Below are 19,358 nucleotides of genomic sequence, written 5' to 3'. Positions count from 1 at the left end.
GACCCACCTGGCTGCGGTCCTGTGCAGCCTGCTGTGGGTGACCCTGCTTCGGCAAGGGGGTTGGACTGGGTGATCCCCAGAGAGGTCACTTCCAACCCCAAACATTCTGTGATTCTGTGATTCTGTGAATAATTACTTCACAGATTATACAGCTTTTTTAGGGTTGCTTCTGTATTGCAGCTCTTAAACGCTATATTGGATTGCTGCATACGAGTCCCAAGGGCATGCCCCTCATAAAGATTTGGCTGCCCAGGCTCAGGATGGACAGACAGACAGCACAGCTTGGGCTGTCCCCTTCTCCTGGTGTCCCTGAGGAGAGGGGAGGAGAAAAAATCCAGCTGGGGCTGGTCCCTGCCCACGAGAGCTGCTCCTTGGCAGAACCCTTGCTGCTTGGCCTCTGCCTGATCCACTGCTCCACATCGCAGCTTCACCACGGGCTCTGCACATCCAGACCTAGATCCCAACCCATGGGTGACTTCCCACCTCGACACCAGTCCATCCCCAGGGAGGTGCCCAATGCCTGGTCCCCCCAGCTGCCCTGCTCCTGGCTGGGCATGGGACGGGCTCTGGCTGCCCACGAGAAGCCCCCGCTGCTCCCACTCACCAGTCCTCACAGCGCCTGACGCTCTGATGTACAGCACTTGCCTTTTACACTACATTTTTTACCATATTAAGTGGTTTTTGGCAGTAGTACCGGTTCAAACAGAAAGGAATTGGTCCCCCGGGAGGGATGTGTAATGATTTGCTTTGGACTGAGGAAGGGCAATCCATTTTTAATTGAATAATATGAGAAAAAAGCCTTACATGTGCTAATTTGTTGGATTCAGAAGTGTTTAGACTGGGTTATAGCAATGTTTTGACATTGGGTAATTAGGGTAATTTGAAAAGACAGTTGTAAGATTGGACTATTTTGACACTAAAGATTTTGATATTGGTAAGGTCACTGTGACACTAAGACCATGTGAGTGATATAAACGCAAAGGAACTGTGCTTACCCAATGAAACAAGCAAGCTGAAAAGTCATTTTTTATATAACACCAAAAACATCTTCAAAAATACCTAAATCAAACAGCTTGGGATTTTTCAAAGGCATGTTTGAAGCATGGATCTTTGGAGAGATCCTGCAAATCACATCTTTAAACTTCTATAGATGATCTTACTTGCCATGCAAAGAAGATTGCGAGAATGAAACAGATCAAAAAGCTGTGACAATAAAATAAACACTTCTTTTGTAAGAGTTTGTCTTTCATGATAGATGTATAAGGATATTAACTTTTTTTTCCCTGTTTCTACCGGGGTAAATCTGAAGCTGTCTGTGAATATTTTAATAAGCCTGGTCAGAAACAAAGCTAGCAAAACTGACAACCAAAAACTTGACCTGTCTTGTCTCTGTCTCTTGTTGTACTAAATAATGAGTCAAAATTCAAACGCCAATTTTGCCCATATTTCAGATGCACCTGAGAAATTTTCCTGTATTGACACAACAGTTAAGCAGTATTTCTGTAAAATCTGCAAAATCCATTTTTGCCAGTCTGTATTGAAGGTTGTGGATTTCTGCACAGAGGGCTTGATATACTGATTTTTACATGGGCCATGTCTTTGATACATGCCAAATCTTTTATCAGAAAGGTATATTCTAATTTAAAAATGGTAGAGGAAGTCTCAAAAGGAGGCAGGGTGACTGCAAAAAAAGGCAACACAGCACTGCTATATTGCCTCCAACACTGAAGTAAGATGGTGTGACTGTGAGCAAGGAGCGAAGTCAGAGAAGCTGAGGAGTCTGCAGATTTTGCAGAATACCTTTCAGGTTAGAAGAGATTCACAGACTTGGACTCTGCTCATGCAACTTGTAAAACTGCGTTAGCTCCTGTTTAGCTGTTGTTACTGATACACCACAAAACTACACGCATAACTATAGCAACCTGTAGTTGCATACACGTTAAATTACACGTTAAATACTACAGCTGCTTGAAGTTCCTTCCAATTAAAAACCCCTCCTACTTCAAGATTGCCAGATTTCCTGCACTTTTACCTTCTGTCAGCTCTTCTCGGAAACAAAACCCCTTCGCATTGCTACATATTTCGAGAGTACAACCTACTGACTACTCCATCTCTTTAAGAACATCAGAGCTATAAACCCAGGATGTCAATAAAATCCACCAAGTTTACAGAAAGCTTTCAAACAGAAGAGCTGTTTGTTAAGAAATGTTCTCTTTCAAAATTGAACATGTCAGAGGCAAATGGCTTTCGCAAAAAACATATGAAAAATTTCTCCTTTCTTCCCCTCTTTATGCTAATATTGTTTTCAATCGCTTGTAGCTTTGCTTACATAATTCTTATCATGAAAGAAAACTTTTAGCCATTTAGCTAATCAGATTGGCTAGCAGAGGTTTCACTTGCTTTTTTATCAGCAACAATTATTTTTAAATCTCAGATAATGACAAGCCATCTATCCACAAAGGAAGGAAATAATTTAAAAACAAACAAAAAAAAACCCAACAAGCAAAGGAGTCAGTACCTGCATGTACATGACTTGGGCAAGAGGGGAGCATTTTCTCTGAGCTGCCTGGAGCTCGATAGCTACCTTGTATATGATATCGATTAAAACATTCTTCTCTTGTACTTTTCATTTTTAATCTTCTGAATATATATGCACCTATCTTTGGATACAGGTGACTCTGCTCTCTCTGTTTTTTCAGCCCATCATACTGCTGATATCTTTTTTGGCCTTTCACAAACGCTCTGCTAGGAGGTGAGGGAACCATCCTTTTCACCAGCTCCTTTTCCACTGGCTCCTACAGAACCAGGCTTTGCAGAGATGGTGGTAAATAAGCAGGAACAACTGGGCAGCGGTAACTGTGCCTCGTGTCTGAGTCATTCCTAGACTCAGCCGTTCACTCTGAAACGCAGCAGTGATTTACCAGTCACCTAGGAATAAACCAGAACTAATTGCCCAATTTGTTTCGAACCAAACCTGTCTCCTCTGATTCCAAGAGGCATTGCAGGCACTCTGTCACCAGTATGGCCACTACCAGAGCTCCAGGACTAGCTCCCAAGCCCTAACACACACTTTCTAGGAGGAAGGGGTCCCCAGACAAATTCCCAACTGACCCACTACGTACAGTGAAACTGCACTTCTCCGCCGGAGAGATCCACCACCCTCCGCAGGGCCGGGGAAGGGTCCGTAATGAAGCTGCATGCCGCTGATAAATTATCCCCAGGGTAACAGAGTCCCGGGTATGTATTTTATTAGGTGATGAGCAGAAGAAGGATAACATCTGGATTCACAGTCCATCAGGCTAAATCTGCCAAGTGTTCGATTCAAGTTACAGTGTGTTTGAACAACACCATAACAGTTAAATGGATTCCCACGGCGCAGATCCGAATGCAATTTGGAAAATGAAATGGCAATAGTGCAGCGGTGTTCACCTTTGACATGAAAAGCGTGATGGAGAAAAAAGTCTGTCTGAGAGATGGCATATCGTTAACAGCTGTTGGAGAAAGCAAAACAGGGAGCGGCAGAGATCTCGGGGCTGGAACAAGCTTAAAACCCTGATCAATGTGCTGCAACAACAACGCGAGTGACCCATGCCCTGAAAGAGCAACCTTTTATTTCACAGCACCGCTCAGAGCGGCAAGTTAACGGACGGGGGGGAGTCCTGGCCACCCTGACTGCAAGAACAGCTTTAACTGCTTTCGTGCGTTATTTTTGTCCTGCACCTGGGGAGGAACAACCTCATGCACCAGTACAGGCTTGGGGTGGACCTGCTGGAGAGCAGCTCTGCGGAGAGGGACCTGGGTGTCCTGGTGGACGACAGGTTAACCATGAGCCAGCAGTGTGCCCTGGCTGCCAAGAAAGTCAATGGGATCCTGGGGTGCATCAAGAAGAGTGTGGCCAGCAGGACAAGGGAGGTTCTCCTTCCCCTCTACACTGCCCTGGTGAGGCCTCATCTAGAGTACTGTGTCCAGTTCTGGGCTCCCCAGTTCAAGAAAGATGAAGAGCTACTGGAGAGAGTCCAGCGGAGGGCTACGAGGATGATGAGGGGACTGGAACATCTCCCCTACGAGGAGAGGTTGAGGGAACTGGCTTGTTCAGCCTGAAGAAGAGAAGGCTGCGAGGGGACCTTATAAATGCCTACAAATATCTGAAGGGTGGGTGTCAGGAGGATGGGGCCAAGCTCTTTCCAGTGGTGCCCAGTGACAGGACAAGGGGCAATGGGCACAAACTGAGGCACAGGAAGTTCCGTCTGAACATGAGGAAGAACTTCTTCCCTCTGAGGGTGATGGAGCACTGGAACAGGCTGCCCAGGGAGGTTGTGGACTCTCCTTCTCTGGAGATATTCAAGACCCGCCTGGACAAGGTCCTGTGCAGCTTGCTGTAGGTGACCCTGCTTCGGCAGGAGGGTTGGACTAGATGACCCACAGAGGTCCCTTCCAACCCCTACTATTCTGTGATTCTGTGATTCTGTTATAGTTACGAAGACGGGGCTGGCTGTGGAACACACAAGCCCCCACGCTGTATGTGTTCACACGCAGCTGGCAGAAGGAGTTTTAATGCATTTAAACGGCCTCATGTGCCCTCACCCATTACTGGAGCTGCCTTGCAGACACCTGGCACGCACCCCATCACTTTTTAAATGACACAGGAGACACCGAATGTGCGCACGTGTGTGTGTGCAGTGATGGATACAGGAGACTGTTAGCTGTGATTAAGGCAGTGAGTGAGATGATCCTTGTAGGAGCTTTCTGAGTGGGTCAGACTGGGGCACAACTGCACGTAAGGACAGAATAGGCTGCGGTGGTGGATGAGCCCATCAGAACTCGAGCAGGAGCTGATTTGGGCAATACCTGGCAAAGTCATCCCATTGGATGCGTTGCGCAGGCTGCGTAAGGCCTGACTGCTGGGGAGTAAAGGAGTGTGCAAGGAGTGACGGAGTGTCAAGGAATGGGGATGGAAGTGAGGACAGTCTCATTTCTAAGTTGTCCATGGGCTGTCTGTACATCCCAACTGACTCATCTTGCATTCAGAAAGAAGAGAGGCCAGGTTGGATGGAGCTCTGAGCACCCTGGTCTGGCGGAAGGTGTCCCTGCCCATGGCAGGGGGGTTGGAACCAGATGATCTTTAAGGTCCCTTCCAACTCAAACCATTCTATGATTCTATGTGACATATGCAGCCCTCAGGCCATTTTACAGTCACAAAGAATGAAACTGAGTAATCATCTCCAATTATATTTTGTTAACAAGTCCTAAATGTCACTCCACTAAACGGCAGTGCTCTAGTGAAAAAAAAAAAAAAAAAAAATAATAATAATCACAGAGTTTTAAAAGGTGTTGACCTGTATTCAAACAAGAAACCTCAGGTACGGGAAGCAGAAAGCATGTCCCTCGGCCCCTCGCAGACACCGCCGCACACCTGCTTTGCCGCTGCCGACAGCAGATAGCCGCAGGGCTCGTCCTTGGGAGACAGCCCGCATACCACAAAATAGCTGCGGAATACGAACTGCGACCCCCTCCCTTCAGCTTCGACAGACTCGTCGTTTCTCTCCAGCTTTTCCACCCGTCGTGCACGCTCTTTCTAATGCTTAACTCATTTATACGAAGAGCCCTTCAGGGAATGTCATTGCATCCCTGACACTGATTTAACTGCTGTCAGGTGGAAATAGTGAGTTTTTACGTGTGATTAGTCCTATTTGTAGCCACCTAATTTTATTGAACACTCCTGTTTGCTGCTTACTTGTATTAAATGAGTGTTGATTTCTTGACACGATTGTAAAATGAATCTCACTTTGAAGTTTCCCCACCCCCAGGTGTGCAGAGAGGACTCAAGGTAGCAGTTCTAAAGAAATAATTAACTTTTGCATCAAGGAGAGAAACTGAGTAACTTTTTAATTGTCCTGTCATAACAAGCAATTCAAGCAGTAAAATCTCTCTCTGTTCTCACGTCCTTTAGGACGACAGTCAAGAGAGCTGCTAAAATTCAACCAACTGTTTCCGCAGGCAGTTCCTGAAGTGGACCTGATCTGAGATTTGAGGGCAGATTGTGTTCTTTTCAGCCTTTAGGTCACACAAATTCATCAACTACCAAACGCAGCTGCTCTGCAGCATCTCCAACACAGTCAAAACCTAACAACTTAGAGATCTTGTCAAATGAACACTAACGCTAAACTCTTATGCATCACCCCCTTTCTTGGACCAAAAACACACAAGCAAAAATTAAATTCAGATCAAAGTGTCAGACCAAATTGCATTAACTTCAGGAAAAAAAAATCCCAAATCCTGATTATTAACCCCAAGGGAACTTTAGGCTTTTATGGGGCTTTTCCAGTCATCATTGGAAAAGAAAAGGAAGCAAAGTATTGCATGGGAATGTATATAGTCCACACCTACGTTCACATATACGACTGACATAGGTAGTCTTAAGATAGGAGATGGCAGTCTAGGGAATTTATTGCAGCTGATGGATAACATTTTGAAGCCCCAGGCACAAGGGGGGAAAAGAAGAAGATCTGTGCTCCATGATAATGCTTGACACCTCTTTGAGGCTGTCAAGAGAGCCTTTGGGCCAGGTTTCCCAGAGGGTTCTTGGTGCTGGTGCTATAGAAAAAGAGTACATTCAAGAGGTGGTGAATGTAGTAGCAAGAGCAGCTCTCAGCTCTTCGATCTGCATCCACAGGATGGAATGATCTTGCATCCAGACCCATCTTCTATACTCCCTCAAGAGAAGGTAGGGAAAGGCAGCAGTCAGAGAAGCTCACAGCTCTATGCTGAGATACATGCAAAAATAGGAAGAGGCATCCAAACATTCCCTTTATTCTTTGCAGGAAAGACCAGAGTGCATGGATTCAGGGCTATTTTTTTTTTCTTTCAGGAAGAAAGAGTTTTGCACCATGAAAGGAAACACATACCACAGCCTGAGAACCCCAGCTTTAGGGCAATGATAAGGTTGAAACGCTAAGCTCTCACAAGCCAGGAAATACCAAGCAGATGACACTTGGCCCTCTGCACTCTGCAGACCCCCTTTGGCCAGCAGCAGGACACGACCTGGGAACAGACCCTTTTGCTCATCTGTTCCAGTAGTGCTGGATTGATTGTTCCAGTTCTGCACAAAAAGGTAGACTAGGTTCAAAAAAAAAACCAACCAAACAAAAAAAAAACCAACAAACCCACCCAGGAAAGTCTATCCAGAGTAGCCAGCTTGGATACTATGCGGAGGAGGTCAAGAACCAGTCTGTGGCCGCAACCGCCTGATGAACTCCACCATCTGTATAACCTCCGTTATTTGTGTTCAGCCTCATCTGTAAGCAGGTGTCATTCCAGATTCATTCTTATTTGTAATTGAACTTGATAACGATGGTAGACCAAGAGGGGCAACCAAGAATGAGGCTCTTTTGCCCAAAACATGGTAAAAGCCCAAATTGCTTACGGTCTATATAGGCAAGGCGTGTAAACACTGGGGAAGAAGATATATTACAGAAAGATCAAGTGTATGGGGAAGGAGCAGGTTGGAGCAAAATCTGCAGAGGCCAGAGATAGCCCAGACAAAACCATAAGTCAGAAGGGACATCAGTGTGGAGCTCCTCTGGGCTCGCTCCTACTGACAAGGTTTCTGCTAGCTCTTTTCTTTGGTTTTACCTCAATACTGCGTGTCTTGTGAATCTGTGGCTATCTCACCAGGTACTCTACCAAATCACCCGTGCTCTGTCTACTGTGCTGCTGTGGGTTTGTCACCAGCCACCCAGACGCATAAAGCAATCTCTATCAGCCATTTCATCCTGGTGTCAGATCTGCCTGTGCCAGCTCATAGGAAATACTCTGACTCAACACCTTCCATCTCACCTGGTCTTGTGTCTAACGAACGCAAACACTGACACTTCAGAAGAGCAGCGCTGCACACCCATTTTGCACTGGAGAAAATTACTGCACTAGGTGCAGACAAATAGACATTTCAGCTCTGCTTTTTGCTATTTTTCCTTCAGAAATAAATCAGTTATCAGTGCATGAATATTGCCTTGTAGTTTTATTGCGAACTAATGGAAGTCCATCACCAAGCAATGACAGAACTTTTGCTCTGGGAGTCATTCAGCACCTGGAAAGAGGAAACTTAAACAGAGCAGCAATTTACCAAATGAACACTTCCTTCAAAAAAATCTTTCCCTTTCTCTCAGAAACATAATTTATGGAACCTTTCAAGGAGGAAATAAGATGGAAAGATAAAACCTCCTGTACAAAGTTCAGATTTGCAACTAAATCCACTTAGGCTGAAATCCATCAAAAATTTGACATGCTTGAAAACTGCCTTCCCAGGAGGATGCAGTCTGAAACATAATCCCATTAAATACAGTGTGGAAAACAAGTTGTCCACTCTGTTTTGTCTTGCTCACCAGAATTAATGTAATAAATGCCGTGAAAAGAATCAGTATGGATACAGACAATTAAATGAACAGGCCACAAGCTTTCTGCAGGCTGAACCCCTCCTGGTGTCCCATGGTCAAGAGCAGCTCATAAGTTTAGGCCATATTTTCCCTCTTGTCCACACCAGCCGGCTCTGAGCTCTCACCAGTTCTAATGATTAATTACTGTCAAGGCCAGCCATGTCGTTAGGGGCACTTTCTTTTCCACAGAAGTGTACTCCACCCATCAGTAGTTCCCGCTGAGGCTTTTTCCATGTGAGTTTTTTCCCACTTGAGGGCCTATCTGATGGACAACTGAGCAGCAAGTGCTGAGAGATGAAGGTGGCCAGATTTCCCCCTCCTCCCCTCCAGACTGACCCATCTGGGCAGAGGAACAAGGGATTCCCCTGCCTTCAGCCCTTCCCAGAGGGAAGAGAGCTGGACCGTGCTGCTCTTGCTCTCCCTCCTGTGGTGGACCCCTAAAGTGTCACAGAAGAAGACGGGGGACTTCCCAGCCTAAGTCCTTGCAACAGAATGAACAGGAGGAGAAACAGAGGAAGATCTGTATAGACCTCCTTTCTGTTTTTCATCTTACGTCTGCGAAGTTTTTGACAGCTGCCTCCCAAAAGTAAGCCTTCCTACAGACCAGAGACAATTTACTAAACAAATTAACACACAGTCAAGGCAGTTTTCTTTGGTCTCTTTCTTGCCGGTCTTTTCCACTTCTGTACCGTCTTGTGGGGACAAATGGGCACAAACTGAAGCAGAGGAAGTTCCAGCTGAACAGGAGGAAGAACTTCTTCACTATAAGGGTGACAGAGCCCTGGCCCAGGCAGCCCAGGGAGGTTGTGGAGTCTCCTTCTCTGGAGATATTCAAACCCCGCCTGAACAAGGTCCTGTGCAGCCTGCTCTGGGTGACCCTGCTTCAGCAGGGGGTTGGGCTGGGTGACCCACAGAGGTCCCTTCCAACCCCTACCGTTCTGTGATTCTGTGATTTAGAATTTGTGCTATCCTCTGCTACAACATAGCATACTTGGGACCAGGTTTCACTTACTTCGTATCATTTATCTGGTAGAAATTTTGACTTTAAAAAGTGACGTTTGCTACTTTGGTTTTTCGCTCTGACAGGCACGCCAGACCACATGATGCCTGATCGCTGGCCTTGAGCAGTGCTGTACAAGCTCTACTGGCACAGAAAGGTGGCAGGCAGTGACTGCAGCCCTTGACAAACATCACCTTACAGAGCCCAGGTCAGCTTTACTGGCACCCCTCTGGCTGCATTAAGTGGTGTCAATGTGGATGCTAAAGTGAATGAGAACTGACTAAAAAACTGTGATTAAATGCATTAAATAATTCTTCACCTACACAGCTGGACATGAGGACAAGTACATTAACTGTGGCAACGGAACCAGAGTCACTTTGGAAGCCGTGTTCAATGTGTCCTTACAATGCCTCTGAAAGTAACTCTCTTTTTAAGACTATTAGGTTCACGTCATGGTCCCAAACAGGAATCCTGTGTGTTTGGATGCCTATAATTCCCATGAGGGTGGTGAGGCCCTGGCCCAGGTTACCCAGAGAAGCTGTGGCTGCCCCCTCCCTGGCAGTGTTCAAGGCCAGGCTGGATGGAGCTCTGAGCACCCTGGGCTGGTGGAAGATGCCCCTGCTCATGGCAGGGGGTTTGGAACCAGATGATCTTTAAGGTCCCTTCCAACCCAAACCATTCTCTGATTCTATGACTATAGAAAGTCCGGATGAAGCCAAGCGCACCACAGCCAGCATGGCAAGCACCTCTCAGCCTCACTGAGAAGAGATGTTCACATCTTAACATCACCGCCTTTCTGATATGCTGCCAATGCCACATTTCCATCTTGTGTTCTCCAAAAAGGGGTCCCAGACCTGAAGCTCTACCGTTAGCAGAAAGATGCCACTGTAAAGAGCAGCACCTAGGATGGTTTGGGAATCAGTTCTCTAGATCGTGTGATCTAGATCACAGGCGGATCACACACATTGTGCTCTGTGATACTTTAGGACACGTGGTCTGGTTTTCTGTTTAGCAGCTTTTCTGTTCACATTGTCATGTCATGGTTAAGATACGGTTAAATAGTTTGTGTGTCTACCAAAATATCACCCTCCTTTCTCTCCCTCTTTCAAAGGAGCAATGAGACTCAATGGCAGACTTTCACTCAGACTAAACTCCACCACTTCTCTGCTTTGCTCCAGATAAGAGCAGGAGAAAGATAATGAAACGGAGTCATTGCCTTCCCTCCGTGACATCCACGCATGCCCAGGATCTGTGGGCTTTCTACATACCGCAGCTTGCTACACGGAGCATAGTGAGTCCATCCTTATTACCTTTATTTGACTTTACATTAATTTCAAAAAACATACAGACCTCTCCTGTGCATTTAACTGCTTATTCACTGACAGTATCTTGCTTTAATACTGAACAGAGTTCAGCAGATTGATAAATGCACCATAAATCTAGCCTAACTAAAGACTGTGAGCGCTTTGTGACAGCAGTTGTGTCCTAAAAATCTGTAAAATACCACATGCAGCCATGGCATACATAAAGAAAGAGCATTCCAGAGCAATGGAATTTTCTTTGTTTTCATGTAAGTACTCTTTAGGTGCTCCAGGACAGCGAGTCGAAGATTTATAGCATATGTATGACAGCTAATTTGTATGCAGTTTAAAAATGAACACCTAAAAGACAGGCAAGTATACTATTACATCCCCAGAACAAATTTAAGGTAGCACAAAAGAAAAAAAGATCTTTACTCAGTGACTCAGAAGATGACTGAACAAGCAGCCTAAAGTAAATGAAGAAAAAAAGCTAGATTTTGGATAGGAATCAGGTAAAGATTCTGGAGTGAGCAGAATCTAGCGGCATTTCTAGCGGCACAGTGAGCAAGCCAGGGAGAGAGCTGGAAAGGATCACCTTCAGGAAATGTGTTCTCCTTCCATCCCAACCAGAATTCTAGGATGTCTTCTCTATTAGCCTGGATTTTCAGCAGCTGATGAAATACTTAGTGGTCATTTTTAAAAGTTAATAAATTAGAAAGGGGAAAAAAATTCACTGAAGGGCAGTTACTAACTCATCAAGGTAATTTCTTCTGCAAGGGCTGGCTAAAACTTCAGTTTGTGGGGCTGACTCCGCACGAACGTACTCCACTGGTTCTACGGCAAGACGTGACGCAGCACTAACTTTGCTTCCTTGAAGACCATTAGTAATTCGGTAAAGTCATATTATGAAACCCTCTGATACAAAGTGTTACCACACCAATCTAAGTACCAGTCCACGTGCTTTTGGGCAGCTTTCACAGAATCACAGAATCACAGAATGGTCGGGGTTCGAAGGGACCTCTGTGGGTCACCCAGTCCAACCCCCTGCCGAAGCAGGGTCACCCAGAGCAGGCTGCACAGGACCTTGTCCAGCCAGGGTTGGAATATCTCCAGAGAAGGAGACTCCTCAGCCTCCCTGGGCAGCCTGAGCCAGGGCTCCGTCACCCTCAGAGGGAAGAAGTTCTTCCTCATGTTCAGCTGGAACTTCCTGTGCTTCAGTTTGTGCCCGTTGCCCCTTGTCCTGTCGCTGGGCACCACTGGGAAGAGTCTGGCCCCGTCCTCCTGACACCCACCCTGCAGATATTTACAGGCATTTCTAAGGTCCCCTCTCAGCCTTCTCTTCTCCAGGCTGAACCAGCCCAGCTCCCTCAGCCTTTCCTCGTAGGAGAGGTTCTCCCAACTTTTCACTGTGAAATGACCTTCATTGTGACTCTTTCATCTGAACTTTCTAAAGATCTACCTCAAAACTCAATATTGAATCAGCCAGAAAATTAGGAAGCATTTGGGTTTTGATCCTAACGAAAACACAAAATATTTGGAAATCCCTGAGTCCTCCGCAAAATGTAACCTCCAGTCACTCTGCAGCTTCCCCGAGAACGCAGGAATTTGTTCAGAGAAAAAATGCCACTCCTGAACCAAACTCAGACCTTCACTCGCCATTCAAAAATAGGTCCTTGAGCCTCAGTTTTTAATTTTCAGGTGTCTCTGCATGTCCCGCTCTCAGGCCTGGGAGGCAATGGAAGCACCAAAATACCGTGAAAATGGCTGCGCCCGTGGTGAGGCTGGTCTGGCTGAAGAAACAGAAACACCGGCAAAGTCCTGAGCCAGCCAGCTCTTGAAAAGATTCGCTACCCGATCTCCAAACCAGCACGGTTCAGACGGGTTTTGGATAGCAGCTAAACCTGCGGAGGCTTCTCAAAATGACCTGGTGCCCGAGGTTTGCCACCGTCAAGGAGTACTCACGGTTGTTCCCCGAGGTGTTCAGTGGGCAACAGGGACGGATGAAAGCATTACAGCTGGCCAAAGCATGCATGATCGTCTGTTTCCCCTATCCTGCTCCTCCCTCCTCGCCCACATTCACTTTTACTCTTTGCTTCTAGTTTTAAAATCTTCGGGGTGGGCAGTCACCCTGCCATCTTCATTATGCCTTTCACATTGTAAGGTACAGTTTTTGTTGGCTACGTGCAGAAAAATTACTTCTAACCCCCGATCAAAAGTTTTGCTGGCTCTTTCAATAATAACCCTCGCAGGTTTTGTTTTTGTTTCTTTACTGAGAAATGTCTTGAGAGTTTATTGCAGGGAAGCATTGTTGGAAGTGCTTTTATTTTCAGAGCCGACGTACCCTTGGTTGTACCAATGCCCGTTTGCAGTAACAATGTTGTTGGGATCTGGAGCCACTTACAGTTTTATTTACGGTCTTGGTTTTCGAGTCACAATTAGAGTAACTTTTCCAAATGTTTGGGTTTGCAGGCGCCATCCAAATGGGTCCTTAACTTGGAAAGCTTTGATTGTGTTTAGCTTCCCTTTACTGAACTACCTTAGTGGTCCATCTTATATTGGTGAGCGTCGTGGAAGCCATCCAGCGCATTAAATGCGATTGAATACTCACAAAGCATGTGCCAAGGGAGAAAAAGGAAACAATTGTTCCCTGAAATAGCCTCTGATGAAAGGAACTTTTAACAGGCAGAGGTGTTCATTTCAAGAAGCGCTTTCAAGCAAGCTTTCTTCCTTTGTAAGATCTAAGATCGATACCGTATTGAGAAGGACACACGGTTCAGCAGGGCTTTGAAAGAATAAAATTAAATAGTTTGTGGTACATTCTAAGTCATCAAGATTTTAAAATAAGAAACACTTGTGTCCTATTGTTTGTACAAGCACATGCACACACTCAACGCTGCAGCTGAGATAAAAGCTAAGCTGATGGTTCCAAAAATACAGCACAAACAATGCCGAAGCACGCGTGGTGGTAAGTGTGGCGATCACAAACTGACTTGCTCGAGGAACAAAATGAGCTTTCCACACAACATTCTGCTTCAAAACAAAAGCACCTATCTCCTCAAGATACGACCGGTGACGGAGCACTGGAACAGGCTGCCCAGGGAGGCTGTGGAGTCTCCTTCTCTGGAGATATTCAAGACCCGCCTGGACACGGTCTTGTGCAGCCTGCTGTAGGTGACCCTGCTTCGGCAGGAGGGTTGGACTAGATGACCCACAGAGGTCCCTTTCAACCCTGAACATTCTGTGATTCTGTGATTCCCCTAATACAACCTGCCAGCAAGGCTCCGCTCTCATCGGCTTCACACATCCAGAAAGAGTGGGTGCATCTCACAGAGCAGAACGAAAACACCGCGCTGCGAAAACATTCCAACAACGCACTACAAGAATCGCAGACTGCTACCTGCCTTTCCATAAACAAGGTAAAAAGAACAAGGCTGCTGAAGAGATTTTCTGGAACGCAAGAATGTTTTACATTAGTGTTTGACACAAGGGGAGGAAAAGCCGGGAGCAGCCAAATTGGCTACGGTCCCTTCCAGATCTCCGGGTTTCTTCTGAGACAGCGCCCAGCCTACCTTCCCAGAATGAAAGCCATTGTTCCGTTGCCAATGTTTGTTTATTTGAAATAACAGTAAATATAATGCTAAATAGTGCTCTCCTCCCCCATGCATCCCTGTGGCTCAGTCAGCAATTCATAATTGGAATATTCTGTTTCCCCTCACGTTGTCTATTATTGCAATATGCTCCTACTCAGGAGACAGGAGACCAGGAGCAACTGTAGCAAAGAGTATTTTTTGATGCCAAGATGCCAAGATTGGTACAAACTCAAAGTGACTTTGGGCTATCTCTAACCCAGGGAACCCACAAGAACCCTGAAACTCTCAGACCCTGGTGCGCATCCTGGCTCCCCAAGAAAGATTCAGGTGTGCATCAGCCCACCCCTCACGTTCCTCCTCTACCCCAGCACACAGAGAGGGACCCAAGAGAGTTTTGGCTGGGTCCACAGTTCGGGCAGAGCCACATGTTACAGCTCTTATGCACTCACTTTAGCTATAGCCATGAGGACCAGGGGACCAGACTCCAGACTGCCTGATGCATCTCTGCTCCCTGCTGACTACTCCAATGCATCCGCCTGCCAGAAACTGCCCTGATGGCTATCGTCAAGGTTGTAGGAAGCCACATGCTCATCAGTCCCCGCAGTCACATGAGACTGTCAGGCAATCAGAAATCTCTTGGAGGTGTTATTTGTGTGAAACCCCTGTAATTTCTTGCTGTTGGACTACTGCAGCTCTTCCAACATCTGAAAAGCACCTATCACCTGAACTATAGACCTAGGTGGCTGTTGCAGGGCTTTCTGCTCAAGGGAAATCTAATATAAAAATATTATTCCTGATTCAAGGGGCATACCGCTTTGTAAACTACAGGAAGTCTTCTCTGAAAGTAATAATTGCACTGCTTCTGGAGCTAGCAAGGACATAAAACAGCCCAGAAACCTGTTTAGACAGATGAAAACGCAAAGAGAGATGCTGATACCCCCCCTCCCTGCCTGGCCATCATCCAGTTCGCTGCTTAGAACCCAGAGCTGTTCAAACCACAGGCCAGGGAAAAACCTCTGACCCTTGTAGTCATCTGTTGAAAAATGACCTTAACTTTAGAGTTGCTTTTGCTAGAGTGAATTTAAATTTCATTATCCCGAGGTTGCTAAGGTTCATCTTCTGGCAGATTTACCACTGCAGTTAAGGAGACTGTGCCTCTGATATTACCACTGCCTGGCAAGCTCCGTATACCCACAACAGCGTGCTACCACCAGGGATGTGTACACCGTCCCCGTAACCATCCCGCAGTTCTCCTGAAACTCGGGTCCACTGTGAAACATGCTCTGTCCCCATGGCCTCTGGTTATTTATGAAAATGTCAGTCTTTCTTTGCTATTCTTCCAACCACAAATAAAAAGAAGATTTTATCTGATGCGTAGAAAAGTATGGTAGTTGTCACAGAATCACAGAATCACACAGAATGTTAGGGGTTGGAAGGGACCTCAGTGGGTCACCCAGTCCAACCCCCTGCCGAAGCAGGGTCACCCAGACCAGGCTGCACAGCACCGCGGCCAGGTGGGTCTGGAATATCTCCAGAGAAGGAGACTCCACAACCTCCCTGGGCAGCCTGGGCCAGGGCTCCGTCACCCTGAGAGGGAAGAAGTTCTTCCTCCTGTTCAGCTGGAGCTTCCTCTGCTTCAGTTTGTGCCCATTGCCCCTTGTCCTGTTGCTGGGCACCACTGGGAAGAGTCTGGCCCCATCCTCCTGACACCCACCCTGCAGATATTTAAAGGCATTTCTAAGGTCCCCTCTCAGCCTTCTCTTCTCCAGGCTGAACAAGCCCAGCTCCCTCAGCCTCTCCTCGTAGGAGAGATGCTCCAGTCCCCTCATCATCCTTGTAGCCCTCCTCTGGACTCTCTCCAGTAGCTCCTCATCTTTCTTGAACTGGGGAGCCCAGAACTGGACACAGTACTCACACGACAGCACAGCAGGTGAAAACGTCATATGTTTTCTTGGTCTTTCTACACAGCCTGGGTTTGTTTTTGCTTATAATTATGCAGATACTATCTATGAATATTTGAGAAAGGTACATGTGGGAAAGGGTTATACAACCTGTGAGCTGTAAGCGAAATGACTGCAGGAGTAAAGAACGATTTAGTGCTGTGGTATTTATTGCTGTAACAGCATTGCTTTTTTTGTTTAAATAGGAAGTGCACAAATAGTGGAAATAAACCTGCCTCGTTCAAGGTTTAGTCTTGTGGGAAGATGTAAAAAGTACGTGTGCATGAGCGTGACTGCGTGTGGAGTTCTCCCTACGGGTGTCTGCCTGTTCATCACCCATCCTATCGAAGGATTCCTACCAGAGGCTAACCTTCGTGCGGGCTTGCCGTCTCTATAAGAAGAACACAGGCAGTGGAAAAACTCACATGGACTCACTCTCTACAGCCCTCTACTAACTAGGCTAGCTACCCCTGCCAAAAAGTTCAAGTTTAATTCAGTCCAGAAGCTGAAAGTCTCCAAAGCTGTCACCTTTTTGGTAACAGAGGGCGAGGATTCCACCAGGACGGACTTATCTGGCCGCGGTTCGTAAAGACGCGCGCTACTCCAAGGTACAGACACAAACAGCGTGCGCTCTGGATGGGTGCAACAGGGAACAGAGGGACTTGAGACATCTCTCAGCTAACGGTGAAGTCAAATGCATCTGCACGACTCTACGATATTTAATTTTTAAATAGTTTGCCCAAGTGCCCTTGACTGGATTTTTCTTCCCTTTCATGAGGCCGGCAACCACTCACTCCATGACAGTTACATTCAGCAGTGATTTATATAAATCTGCTAAAAGGCTCTGGCATCATTTGAGTCACGTATCATTTAAAGGCGACACAACAGTCACGATCACTCTTATTGTACATTTGGACAAACTAAGCTTTGGTGGCTTTTCCAATTTACTTCTGTGGTAATATTTAGAACTTTTTTATGTACAGAAGAAAGAATATAACACGTGATCTCTTGTAAATTCTGTTTACACGTTTGTGAAAGTGAACTTGGAATTAAATTGCAATGTTAACCTGTTAGCTAGAATAGTACGTGTCACCGGACAGTCTAAGGGTGCTTCAGATGAGGTTCTTCAGAAGTAAAACCTGACAATCACTTGACTTTATCTGTCCTACACTTTTAAATGCCACACATCACTAAATCCATGGAGGAAACTCATTCCTTTCAGGTTTTCAATTAGCAGCTTCTAATCTACAAATCATTTCCTAAAAAAAAAAAAAAAACTAGACAAGAAAGTAAAACTTTTCCTGAAGAATTTCAGGTATGAACATCTCAGCCATCCCCCACCGCCGTTTCTCCCCGAGCTGTCCCTGTCCTCCCTTCTTCAAACAGAAAAGGAAAAAAAGAGGAAGAAAGGATAAAATCCCAGTATTTTACAGAAATTTTCTGAAAGACTGAGACAAAATTAGGGTCTTTTTCGCTTCGCAACTGCCTGTAACTTTAGCATAATAAACTCTGAAGGGCACAGCCCTCACCCAAACACTTAAAAACAGCTGGAAAGGGGCACTGGCTGCCCGTTCTGTTTACCCAAGCACTTGTTTAAAAACACATTTTAAGGAGAAATGTTTTCATTCCTGCAGATCGCATTAATTATAGCTTCGCAAACACTGCGAGCTCCACGAGCAGCCCGAACCCGAGCCCTGAGCTGCGAAACCTCAGCTCTTGGCCGGGGAAGCGGTCACGGCTGATTTAGCGAGCCTGCCGAACTGGCTCACCCATCTCCAACGCGGAGCCCCCACCTTTAGCACCGCGGAGCCAAAAATAGCCGAAAAGCCTCGTTTCACCCCGCTTTGCGATTAAAAATAAAGTACAACAGGTCAACCCGCGGCGGGTCCGGCAGCGGACCTCACCGCAGCCTTATCCCTCTCCGGGAGAAGTAAAGGCATGAAGGCACACCGGCACCGGCCCGCAGCTCCGCGGAGACCCCCGGTAAACTTCCACTCAGCCGTGCTCCCCCCGTTGAAAAAAACGCGAAGAGGGGGGTGAGGGATGCTCCCCCCGCATCCCGGCCCGGGGGGGTGTGAGGGATGCTCCCCCCGCATCCCGACCCGAGGTGGGGTGAGGGATGCTCCCCCCGCATCCCGACCCGACGTGGGGGTGAGGGATGCTCCCCCCGCATCCCGACCCGGAGGGGGGTGAGTGATGCTCCCCCCGCATCCCGGCCCGGGGAGGGGGGGGGGGGGGGGGTCGGTCGTTGGCCCGCAGCGGGGAGCAGCCTCCCCGGGGGAAGGTGGGGTGAAGGGGGGTAGGGGGGGGGGACAGGGGACCCCGGCGCCCATCGCCCCTTACCGTGAGGGCGGAGAGCTTCTGGGCCGGCACGGCGGGGAGCAGCTCCGGCAGCAGCAGCAGCAGCGGCACCCACATCCTTCAGGCGGCAGCGGCGGCTCCGGGAAGCGGAGGAGGGGGACTCACCCCGGGATGATGGCTCTTCCCCCCCCCCCCTCCCCTTCCGACGGCTCGCTTTGGCTCTGCTCAATCGCTCCCGCTGGGAGGTCCCAGCCGAGCTCCTCTGTTTTCGGTTCCCCCCCCCCCCCCGCTTCGAAACCCCGGCGGTTTCCCACTCGCTCCCCGGGGGGGGTCAGCCCCGGCTCGGAGATGCTCCGCAAGCAGGCACTGCCGGGGGGACCCGCCGCCTCCCCCGGGCCACCCCTCCCTCCTTCCCTCCGCCTAACTCTGGGGGTTTCTTTCTTTGCCCCCCCCCTCCCCCCAAGAGTCGTCTCCCCCCGTGGCGGGGGGTGCGGGAGGGGAAGGACCGGGACGGGGCGGGAGGAGTCCCCCGCAGCAGCCCCGCCGGTGTTTGCCGCGGCTGCGGAGCCCGGCGCTCTGCGACCGAGCCGAGCCGCTCTTCCCTTCTCCTCTTATCCTCCCCCCCCAACCCCTCCCCAGCCAGCTTTCTCCTCCCAGACCCACAGATCCGCGCCGATTAACCCTCCCCTTGCTCCCGGGGGGGGGGCGGGGGGGGATGCCGGCTTCCTCCCCCCCCCCCCCCAGGGGTCGTTCCCCCCCCAAACCTCCCCCCCACCCGTCTCCTCCCCAATCCA

The 19,358-nt window shown here is 47.9% G+C and overlaps 1 protein-coding gene across 3 annotated transcripts in view; it reads right to left on the bottom strand.

Annotated features, from left to right (window-relative positions):
* SMOC2 (SPARC related modular calcium binding 2) overlaps positions 1-18,960 on the bottom strand; it is a 149,007-nt gene extending 130,047 nt beyond the window's left edge. Inside the window, exon 1 of one of the 3 annotated variants that reach the window (XM_075411947.1) lies at positions 18,607-18,960. In XM_075411947.1, the coding sequence (XP_075268062.1) occupies positions 18,607-18,681 (75 nt within the window). In that variant the 5' untranslated portion in view covers positions 18,682-18,960. The remainder of the gene's footprint in view (positions 1-18,606) is intronic. The other 2 variants (XM_075411937.1, XM_075411953.1) reach the window with 2 other exon arrangements.
* Positions 18,961-19,358: the final 398 nt, after the last annotated feature.

The sequence above is a fragment of the Opisthocomus hoazin genome, chromosome 2 (genome assembly GCF_030867145.1).
Source record: "Opisthocomus hoazin isolate bOpiHoa1 chromosome 2, bOpiHoa1.hap1, whole genome shotgun sequence".
Classification (NCBI taxonomy): Eukaryota; Metazoa; Chordata; class Aves; order Opisthocomiformes; family Opisthocomidae; genus Opisthocomus; species Opisthocomus hoazin.
The sequence above is the reverse complement of the archived record's forward strand: the minus strand, read 5'-3'. Positions and strand labels throughout refer to the sequence as shown.